The 11404-nt window shown below is 41.6% G+C and overlaps 1 protein-coding gene across 3 annotated transcripts; it reads left to right on the top strand.

The window, feature by feature from the left end:
- The first annotated feature begins 3510 nt into the window (after positions 1-3510).
- Positions 3511-11116, top strand: KLHL23 (kelch like family member 23). 3 transcript variants are annotated; one of them, XM_072121773.1, is made up of 4 exons: positions 3511-3710; positions 4608-5822; positions 8893-9045; positions 9674-11116. In XM_072121773.1, the coding sequence occupies exons 2-4, from the start codon at positions 4610-4612 to the stop codon at positions 9982-9984; spliced, it is 1677 nt and encodes a 558-aa protein (XP_071977874.1). In that variant the 5' UTR covers positions 3511-3710; positions 4608-4609; the 3' UTR covers positions 9985-11116. The 3 variants fall into 3 exon arrangements, with proteins under 3 accessions (XP_071977874.1, XP_071977873.1, XP_071977875.1); XM_072121772.1 differs by lacking the exon at positions 3511-3710 and adding an exon at positions 3817-4123; XM_072121774.1 differs by lacking the exon at positions 3511-3710 and adding an exon at positions 4143-4403.
- Positions 11117-11404: the final 288 nt, after the last annotated feature.

Raw genomic sequence — 11404 nt, 5'->3', positions numbered from 1 at the left:
GAATGGACCGGGTAAGTAAATCTGCCCCACTGTCTTAGCCTCTGGTGAATGAAACTGTAAAGGCTCAATAGACGTTCTTTGTTTCCATCTAGTGAATGGGAATCTGATACTGTAAGTAATCGCATAGGAGGCTCTCCTCTAGCATCAACGCTTCAGGACAAAGCAAGTAACCAAGGTCCATGAACTAGGGCTGGGTATGCAAGAGAACATCTCATGGGAGAATGAATATGTGAATAGAGGAGGCTGACAGTGTTATATGCGGATTGAGGGAGATGGCACACGTGGCGCTTTTTTGGCCCGTTTTTAAGCAGTCCGTCAAAAAACGCATGTGTTTTTACTAGTTTAAATTAAGATAATTGGTAAAACCTGTCAAAAACGCATGCTTTTTTCAACGGACTGCTTGAAAACGGGCCAAAAAACGTGTTCAAAACGCCACGTGTGCCATAACCCTTAGCTGCAGCTTTCACCCTTTGATGCCGCTTTATGCTGTGAAAGTTACAGTAGAAAAATCCACTGTGTAAATGTATGATAAATCCAACTCACTTCTACTGTAGTTGTAGTGGAAGTCCTAGAGACTGGTGTTGGACGTGCGTGTATACGATATTTATCACATATTTTGTAGATGACTCACGTGTCTAAGGTGATACCAATACCAAATACCAAACATGGTGATACCAATACCAAACTTTTTATACACAAGTTTTGGGGACGACAAGCTGATTATGAGGACGGGACCCCTAGCAATTCTGGCAACGAGAGTCCTGTCCTCACTAATGGGTGGTCCTGCAGCATCTTGGTTCTATATTCAAATGTAATGGAGTGTTGAAAATGGCTGGGAACAGCTCTTGGGACAACCCCTTTAAGTTGTGATCTTTCAATCAAAAAGTTGCTGTTCCCAGTGGCACATGAATGATTTTTTGAAATGTCTGGTTGTTACCTATGATCTAAACCACAATACTCAGGTCACCAAAAAAATGTGTACTGTGCTTATACAGGCAGTCCCCGGGTTAACGACAAGATAGGTTCCACAGGTTTTTTCTTAAGTTGAATTTGTATGTAAGTCGAAACTGTATATTTTATAATTGTAGATTCAGATCAAAAAATTTTTTTGCCTCAGTGACAATTGGAGTTTCAAAATTTTTTGCTGTAATGGGACCAAGGATTATCAATAAAGCTTCATTACAGACACCTTACAGCTGATCATTGCATTCTGGGACTATAGTAACATCCAGAGAGGTCACCAGAGGTCACAGCGGGCAGATTGGTCCGTCTGTAACTATGGGTCGTCTGTAAGTCGGGTGTTCTTAAGTAGGGGACTGCCTGTATTGTATTCCTGCAGTAATAGTGTTTATATTGCTTAGTGTGGGGATAAAAATAGAGATGCAGAAGTGTCTGAGAGCAGAACTGTTTTAGTTGACAACTAATCAGAGCTCAGCTTTCATTTTCCCACAGCTGTATATAAAATAATAGCTGAGCTGTGATCGGTTGCAATGAACAACTGGAGCCAGTCTGCTCTCAGAAACTTGTGATAAATCTCCCCCTTATATATTTTCGAATATTTTGTATTTGTTACCATTGTATTTTATGCTAGCACTATTACCTAGAATGTTCTTGCTATAAATTGGTAATACAACTGATATGAGCTAGTGACTCCCTGGACATACAGAATTACTGTATCTGTAATAACTAAATCTTACTAAATATATTAGGAATTATATTTATATTTGACTATGAAAGAAATATTCAGTGAAATATGATGTGGATTAATAAACATGTTGTGTTACAATATTTATGACTCTGTGTGCTCTTATATTATGACACTGGACTCCTGCATATAGATATAGCAAGGATATAAATGGCTAGTTATATTGATCCTTAAACCAAAAAACTGTGGGGCTCATTTACTAATGGTCCGCGGACCGCATTTTCGTCGGGTTTCCCAACGATTTCTGTGTTGCGGCACATTTAGAAGGGTTTTTTTGACGCACACAATCGGATTTTGGCACATCGATGCTGGCTTTCATGCGACACAAATCGGGGCTGGCGGGCCTTCGGCCGATCCAACGGATTTGCACCGTGCGGGGGATTTTAACATCGCAAATTGTGTCGCCAGCCATGCACTCACATACATCGGGAAGAAGAAGGCGAACTCCGGTGGACCTAATCTGGGAAGCGACACATGCAGGATATCGGGCACACGATGTTGGTGAATCACACTGGACTTCATCTTCGTTGGATCGTCCGGATTGGGGATCGCGACAGGACCGGGTAAGTAAATGTGTCCCTGTATGTCAATTATCGAAGCTACATCGCATCTGGCGCGCCGGACTGTTAATTATTCACACATCTCGTGTGACGTCACCTCCCTCTCACATGCTGCAGAGGGAGGTGACGTCACGCGAAATGTGTGAATTCACAAAACCTGCACAATAGATACCTCCCTCTTCCACGTTAGGAGACACACGTCACACAAAAGGTGTGTATAATTAATAGCGGGGAGCGCCGGACATTGTACAGGCGCTCTGGATCAAGGAGAAGGAGAAGCTATAGATAACTATGTGTAGTTGAATTTGACTAAATAACCATAAAAATAATAAAGATAATGCACAAAGTGATGTCATAATCCAGGAATTAAAGACACAGTGACGACACAGTACAGAGATACTACACACAGTAATGTCACAGCACAGGGATAATACACATAGTGATGTCACAGTACATTATAGGGATAATACACAGTGATGTCACAGTACATTATAGGGATAATACACAGTGATGTCACGGTACAGAGATAATACGCAGAGCAACGTGTGTTTAAACTGGACAGCCCCTAAAAAAATTATATACATACACATACAAATATAGATACACAAATCAATTTATCTGCATCTCTTTATTTCCTAATAATACATTTTATCATAATAAAATTATATATATATATATATATAATTTTATTATGATAAAATGTATTATTATACATTATACATTTTATACATATCTATATGTGTATGTATATACATAATTATGTATGTATTTATGTATGTATGTATGTAATTATGTATGTATATACATAATTTTGTATTATTATTTACTAATAATACATTTTATCATAATAAAATTATATATATATAATTGTGGATATATATATATAATTTTATTATGATAAAATGTATTATTAGTAAATAATAACACAAAATTATGTATATACATACACATATAGATATAATTTTATTAATTACTAGTAATACATTTTATCATAATAACTATATATATATATATATATATATATATATATATATATATATATATATATATATATATATTAGTAAATAATATACTGTATATGTATATTTTACATGCACCAGGACTATGATATGACATTGATCGGATAGGATAACAAAAACCAATATATCATCATATGTTGTGTAATAGAGTCCTAGTGACCTCTGGGAGGACTCAGGAGGATGGGAAGAAGGATACTGTGTATTATCGCAGGGGATGGGGAGCAGCTGGGATACCAAAATAGGATGTGACATTCCCTCCCCTTTCCAAAGCAACTCTCTACAATTCCAAATCCCTGTGTGCAGCTCATGCCAAAGATGGTCAACAAGGAGGCGCTGTATCCAATGGCATCAGCCTGGGAAACACTGTAAGAGCCAAGCAGCTGAAAAGACATTAACACTTCGCAGCCCACGCGCAGAGCACTGCAGGTAAACAAAGGCATGCATGTGAGGTGACAATGACATGGTATGCATAGCAGATACATCAGCCCACACTTATCTGGATGGGTAATCACAGCTGAATCCATTGCCATAGCAGGGGAGACAATAAGACAAAGGGTTACCCTTAAATGCACAGGATTGGATAGGATTTTACAGTGGCATGTGCCCATAAAGAGCACACTTGCCATCTCTGCAGAGCGCATTGTTTGGGTATCACTTGACACATAGGCTCTGAGGATGGGAAGTCAGAGAGCGGATATATTGTAGCTTAGATTTGCATGCTTGTGTTGCCGGTGGCTCTGTGCCATAGTGTTAGTGCATGTGGGAGGTGACTTTATCCTAAGGCTGACAGCTCGCAGCTAATCCCTGTAGTGGATAAGAGGAGGCATTGATGGTTATAGGTTTGCAGTCCTATCTGTTATTTACCATAACATAACCGCAGAAGCCTGGACAGAAGGCTGAGGCTTCCCACACAATAGCAATTCATTGTGGTTGTGGATATCATGACGTGCAGTAATCTGCAGGAGGGGGGGGGGGATTATTTTGGGAAGCTGGGATATAGTTGGGTAAATAGAAGATGCGGTTGACTAATGTTTTCTACTGATTACAGCTAGACTAGTTAAAATGTATTAGAGAAAACCCATGAGGTTGAATCCGATTGTGGTGATCAAGTGACCTGCGGTAATGTATCCAGAATATATTGTATCATATGTACCTAGAGAAGTGCATCGCTACTGTGTAACCCTGTAATGTATACAGCCACACACAATGGCTCATCTTTCCATGACTTTCACAAATGTATCTAGGTATTGGGTGTCAAAAAGCATCCGGTTTTGTGAGTATTGCTATTGCTTTTATTCTAATATTGGTCTTATTATCTTACAGCCATGTCACAAAAGGAGCTGGAAGATTACTGTCTCTTATACAATGACCCCACGCACCATGTAGACTTTCTCGATGCATTCAGGACATTTTATAAAGAAGGTCTATTCACTGATGTCACCTTGATGAGCTCCTCCGGCAAGATCTTCCAGTGCCACAAGGCTGCTTTGGCAGCATGTAGCCATTACTTCAAGGTGATGTTCACTGCTGATATGAAGGAAAAGTCCAACAATCAGATCAAGTTGTCTGGTATTGATCACTCCATCCTCGAAGCGCTACTGAACTATACGTACACCGCACAGATCAAGATTACAACCAAGAACGTCCAATGTCTTCTGCAAGCTGCTGACCAGCTCCACTTTGTATCAGTCAAGGAGGCATGTGAGCAGTTCCTGGTGAGACATCTGGATGTTGACAACTGTTTGGGAATGCATTCTTTTGCCGAATTCCATGTGTGTCCAGCTTTGGAAAAGGAATCGAGAAGAATTATTGTTTCTAGGTTCCAAGAAGTTTGGACTCAGGATGAGTTTGTGGATATCAGTCTTGAGAAGCTGCTGTATGTCTTCTCTCAGAAGAACCTCAATGTTTGGACGGTGGACGCTCTTCTGCAACCTCTCATTAGGTGGGTTGGACATGATGTCAGGAATCGTCTTGAACATATTTATGAATTATTGAAATGTATTAATGTTGATGTAGATGAAAATTATCTCAGGAACTCTTTGGAGTTGCACAAGAAGCACTTACTTAATGAAAATAAGATACAGTCTTTACTTTGCTATACTTTACGGACCAAATCACAAGAAGTGCCCAAGAGATCAACAGCCAACATGTTTGTAGTTGGGGGCTACTACTGGCACCCCTTATCTGAAGTGCACATCTGGGATCCTGAAAGCAACAACTGGATTCAGGGAGCAGACATGCCCGATCACACCAGAGAGAGCTACAGTACGACCAGTATAGGACCTCACATCTTCATCACTGGTGGCTATAGGACAGATAACATAGAAGCTCTGGACACCGTCTGGATCTACAACACAGAGACGGATGAATGGACTGAGGGATGTCCTATGCTCCACGCAAGGTACTATCACTGCTCCGTCACTCTGGGGGGCTGCGTTTATGCTTTAGGAGGTTACAGGAAAGGAGCTCCTGCCCAAGAAGCTGAATTTTATGATCCACTGAAAAAGGCTTGGTTTCCTATTGCCAACATGATAAAAGGTATGTGGATTATGGTAGTTATAATTTACACCTGTTTAGAGATGAGCAACTTGATGCGTTGATTGGTATATTCAGTGCAAATCTATCGATTTTCTGGCAACAAATCGAACCAATACTGTTCCAATTGTCCTGGAAATTGGTTTGTAACTTCCTCTATTCCTTTAAAATACAGATTGTTTTATAAACATTTCTCTTATTTCATTTCATTTCTACAAGTCTTTTCATCACGGTGATGGTTAGCATTAGGGTTTTAAGAACAAATTGTCAAAAATTTACAAAAACCAGATAATACAAAAAAGAAAAAACTGTTTTAGTGGACTAATTATATATGATTATGTGCTATATACTCATTTCCACAACAATTGCAGCAACATTGGTTCTGATCAATTCATTTGGATCTAAACCAAATCTTCAGCTAATCAAATCTTCTCATAGGGCAAACACACCCCAAAACTTGCATTCTACAAGTTCAACTCCACGTTATCTACGAAAGCTGCAGCCAGCGAGAAGTTCTTGGGGTGACTTTTTGAGGCAGCTCCTCCTCTCCGGGGGGCAGGGGCAAAAGCTACTCCACGCCCCAGTAGTCTTGTGGGAGTGACTATATGCGAGCCTGGTACTGCTGCTGAAGCCACTGCGCATGCGCAGAGCACCAGAAGCCGGTGGAGCACCAGATTCAACTTGGCTGCTTTAGGGATTGCAGCAATTAGTGGGCATTGGAGTAGCCTACAATCGCACTCCCTGGATAGGCCTATCCATGCCCCAGTAGCCTCTCTGGAATATTTGCATACCGGTTAGATAAACTGTAGGTTAGGTTACAAAGTGTTATAGGGTTAGGGAAGGATGGTTTAGGGGTTTGGATATTACTGGATACCTTCTATCAGATCTACCTTAATGGGTAAATTTCTGTTGGTAGGTTTCCCTTAAGATCTATTGCTTCAAATGCTTACTTGCTAGGAAAACCTCTTGAACAAGTTAACTTTCGGTTGGGTTTCTTCATCCGCTAAGCTTCTACTATACATCACAGCAGGTTTGCAAGTGGTAGACCTGCAGTGGATAACATACTTTGTGTACCCCCTGTGTGAATCCCTGTGACGACTCCAACAAAAATCTCCATTAGGTCTCATGACCAAAAACGTGGGTTTTGACTGTGAGCTAGCCGCACTTATGGCCCCATTTCCTTCCTTTGTGCACGTTGATGGTGCAGTGCATGTGGTATCTACCAGCACCACAAAAGACAGCTCCTACTCTTGCCCGTCTTTGCGAAGGGTGCAGACACCTCCAAAGGTATGTAGAATTGGAGAATGGGATCGGCACCACTGGAGTAATGTAAAGTAAGAAGCATACAATGACGGCCAAAGCTGTACCAAAAACTACTAAAATTATGAATGAACACAGATGTACGCTATATGACCAAAAATATACAATTTTATTAATGATACAAGAAGAGCACAGCAAGAACAAACAACAATAAAAACCATTAAAAAGTGTGCAAAGCACACAAGTATAACAGGCAAAGCAACCCAGCATATGATAGTGCTGGTTGCTCTGCACACCACCAGCTCCCCCTACCTGCAGAGAACCCCTTCCTCTGCACAAATGTAAGGCAATGTATGAAAATGCATAAATTGGAAAACCTTGTTAGGTCCCAGAACCAAAGTACGGTTTGACTGAGTGTTCAATTGTATAAAGACTAGGGAAAAACCCAAAATGCTAGAAAAAGGTATGGTGGGCGCAAGCCCAGGGTCCACGCTCGGTTTTACCTGTTGGAATGACCACGTCCTATGGTGGAATGCGGTAGGGGAAAGGAAAAAGCTGGGGAGAAGACCCCACGCGTATCGCTAGTCACCTAGCTTCCACAGGGGTGCTGAACTAGCAGTGCAGTCTCCGTTTTATGGGGGAGCGATCCCATGATGCCAAATGGGCCCAGATCACGTGACTACCGGCGGAAGTGACGCGCGCAGCGAGTGCAAAAAACTGTCTCGCAGATATTATGTCTAAGTGGAGGTAAGTATGTGCGCATGCGCCACACGGCGCGATTGAAAAAATCGTGCTATTGCCCGTGATATTGAGCGCGCCGGCATATTGGCATAGTAGTAGAACGGACAGCCGATGAAAAATATATGAAAATACGGTAAAATGGCCAAAAGGATGTGTGTACAAAAAGGAACTTTGTGACCAAGTGTGTATAAAATTGTGTGATAAATAAAGTGCAGTGTGCATATATAGTATACCCAACTAATACAGGTTACAAGTGACTAATGATAAAGGTTAACCCCTTAAGTTGCATGGTCGGCAATTGCGCCATGTGGCGCATGCGCACATACTTACCTCCACTTAGACATAATATCTGCGAGACAGTTTTTTGCACTCGCTGCGCGCGTCACTTCCGCCGGAAGTCACGTGATCTGGGCCCATTTGGCATCATGGGATCGCTCCCCCATAAAACGGAGACTGCACTGCTAGTTCAGCACCCCTGAGGAAGCTAGGTGACTAGCGATACGCGTGGGGTCTTCTCCCCAGCTTGCGCCCACCATACCTTTTTCTAGCATTTTGGGTTTTTCCCTAGACTTTATACAATTGAACACTCAGTCAAACCGTACTTTGGTTCTGGGACCTAGCAAGGTTTTCCAATTTATGCATTTTCATACATTGCCTTACATTTGTGCAGAGGAAGGGGTTCTCTGCAGGTAGGGGGAGCTGGTGGTGTGCAGAGCAACCAGCACTATCATATGCTGGGTTGCTTTGCCTGTTATACTTGTGTGCTTTGCACACTTTTTAATGGTTTTTATTCTTCTTGTATCATTAATAAAATTGTATATTTTTGGTCATATAGCGTACATCTGTGTTCATTCATAACCTCCAAAGGTATGAACAGCACTCAACTACCGCAATGTTGGACTGGCCACAAGCAAAGGCACTCAGCCCGTTTCTTGTGGCCTGGAAAATGCACACGTTCTTGTACATGAGGCCTAAATCTTCTCTTCATGAGGAAAAATATGGGAATGGGATTTCTGACTGTTTAGGTATTACGAAACTATACTAGATGTATGTTGAATAAATCTTCCAATAGGTGTTGGGAACGCAACCGCCTGTGTGCTGCGTGATGTCATCTATGTCAGCGGAGGACACTACGGATACAGAGGAAGCTGCACCTACGATAAAATCCAGAGCTTTCACTCTGATGTCAATGAATGGAGTATCTTATCAGTGTGTCCACATCCAGGTAAGACTGCTAGAGTAGCTATATGTCATAGCAATTTACATATACGCTCCATAGTAAAAATATCAGTGAGGAAAATATGTGATTTTCATTGTAGATAAAGTATATAGTAAAAGCGTGAATGCAATTTTTTCCAATCACTTCCACTGTAGATTTCATGACGCAAATGATCAAACCTTGCTCCTTAAAGGGGCACGAGGGGTGAACATCAGCAGCAGCCTGTGATTGGCTGCCGCTGATGTTCAGGGTTTTTCCCCAGTGATGTCAATGTCCTTATATAGATGTTCACTGGGGTCCTCCCAGAGTGTACGTTCAGTGAAGGCCAGGAATGGATGCCATACAATTCCTTCTGCTGAGCTTATACATTACATTCCAGCAGGAAGCAGCATGGATAAAAGCAGTTTCCATTTGGTCTTTTCTTCTGGATGCTTTGTATACTGAGCACACAGAGGCAGAGCACGTGTCCCTCTGCTAGTAAAGTCTATGGGCATGTTTAGCATGAACGATGAGAACTTTCTTGGCATATACACTAAATATGTCCTGAAAACCAGATGTGAAGCCATCTTTAAATAAATATGTATTTCCTGATAGTACATTACCTATGTCTCAGTTTATCATGTCTCTCTTCCAGAGTACGGACTTTGTTCCATTGCACTACAGAATAAGCTTTACTTGGTGGGAGGACAGACTACAACCACAGACTGCTATGACCTGGACAGCAACCAATGGTTAGAGCTGGCACCAACTATGGAGCGCAGGATGGAGTGTGGCGCCATTGTCATGAATGGGTTCATATATATCACCGGAGGCTACTCCTGGTCTAAAGGCACCTACCTGCAGAGCATAGAGAAGTACAATCCTGAATCTGACAAATGGGAGCTAGTGGGAAATCTTCCCAGCCCTATGCGTTCCCATGGATGTGTCTGTGTATATAATGTATAGATACATGATGTTGTGAATTATTCAATGTGAAGTCTACAAGGTCAACTCAGGCCCATGGGATTATTCTGGTCCCCAATTCTTATTCCTCTGGCACTGGTCCAATACACTAACTGGCCTTATATAATCTGGGGGCCGTGCATCTAATGGGTGCCATGTTGCTCAGCTCAACCTAGATTAATATTTTTGCCTGTTCGTGTGTATGGCCCTTCTAAAAAATATTCATTGAAAAGGGAATCACTACAATTATTCTCAAAATCTGCTTCCCATTCATTTCAATGGGAGGCAGAGACAGTCCAAGATGGTAATTCCCCTTCACTGACTGTATGAGAAAAAGCAATATATCTATCTTGCAGTTTGTATTATATTTTCAAGAAATCCGCTTGCTGTCATTCACAGTGTTAACATTTTCTTTAACATGGCACAGGTAGATATCTGTTCACTTTCGCTCAGCCATTGCCCAGCCATTTTCAAACAGCAAGCAGAGATCTTGGAAGCTGCAAGGATTTTAAATACAATGGGAATTACAAAGTTGCTGAATTTTTTTTTTCGCCATTTAATGGTTAAATGACATCCATACAAAGCAAACAGATGTGAACACTGGAGCAAAACTTCTGCTGTGTGTAGAGAGAAATACTCAGGCACAATACACAATATTTGCTGATACATGGGCATTCAGGGAAGTAAAACAACAGAGAATATCAGGTTTTATTCAGTACTTAGTATTTTTACATATACCTACGCTGTGAACTTTAGGATATTCAGCATTAAACTTGAGATGAGCACATTTCATACTTGTGCTGCTACTATTGCATCTGCGTTGGAGGTTTGCAGCATGTGGACTGCACAATGATTGTTCTTATGGTATCAGATACCTCTATCATACTAGTATATTTATTTCAATATTATAATTATTATTATTATTATTAAGTTTTAATAAAAGATATTGCACATTATACACTGTCACATAGTTGCAGTGAAAAATCCAGGTGTATGACATAAAACTTCCTATCGCTGCCAGTCTGGCTTAAAGTTTGATTGTTCAACCCTATTTTTCAATATAATCTGATCAGTGGGAGTCCCAGCAGTGAGACCCCCACTGATCAGATTGTAATCAGTGGATAAGGGTTAAAATTAACCTGTCACCATAAAATTTCATTTATAGCTGTTGACGGGTTTTAATAACCTATGGCGGTGGCGAACCTATGGCACGCGTGCCAGAGAGGGCACGCAGAGCACTCTCTGCTGGCACGCGTACCATCTCCCCAGTCTCATCAACCATACGCTCTGTTGACCTCTCGGCCCCGTCGTCCTGCTGCCTGCTCTTTCGCGCCGACGTCTGTGCAGCACTGGCTCACTGCCTGCGGAGTCCCAGCGCGCCGACGTCTGCTTGGCCCGCCCTGCTGCCTGCAGAGTCGCGGGG

The sequence above is a fragment of the Engystomops pustulosus genome, chromosome 8 (assembly GCF_040894005.1).
Source record: "Engystomops pustulosus chromosome 8, aEngPut4.maternal, whole genome shotgun sequence".
NCBI lineage: Eukaryota > Metazoa > Chordata > Amphibia > Anura > Leptodactylidae > Engystomops > Engystomops pustulosus.
This window is presented reverse-complemented; position numbering and strand designations above follow the sequence as displayed.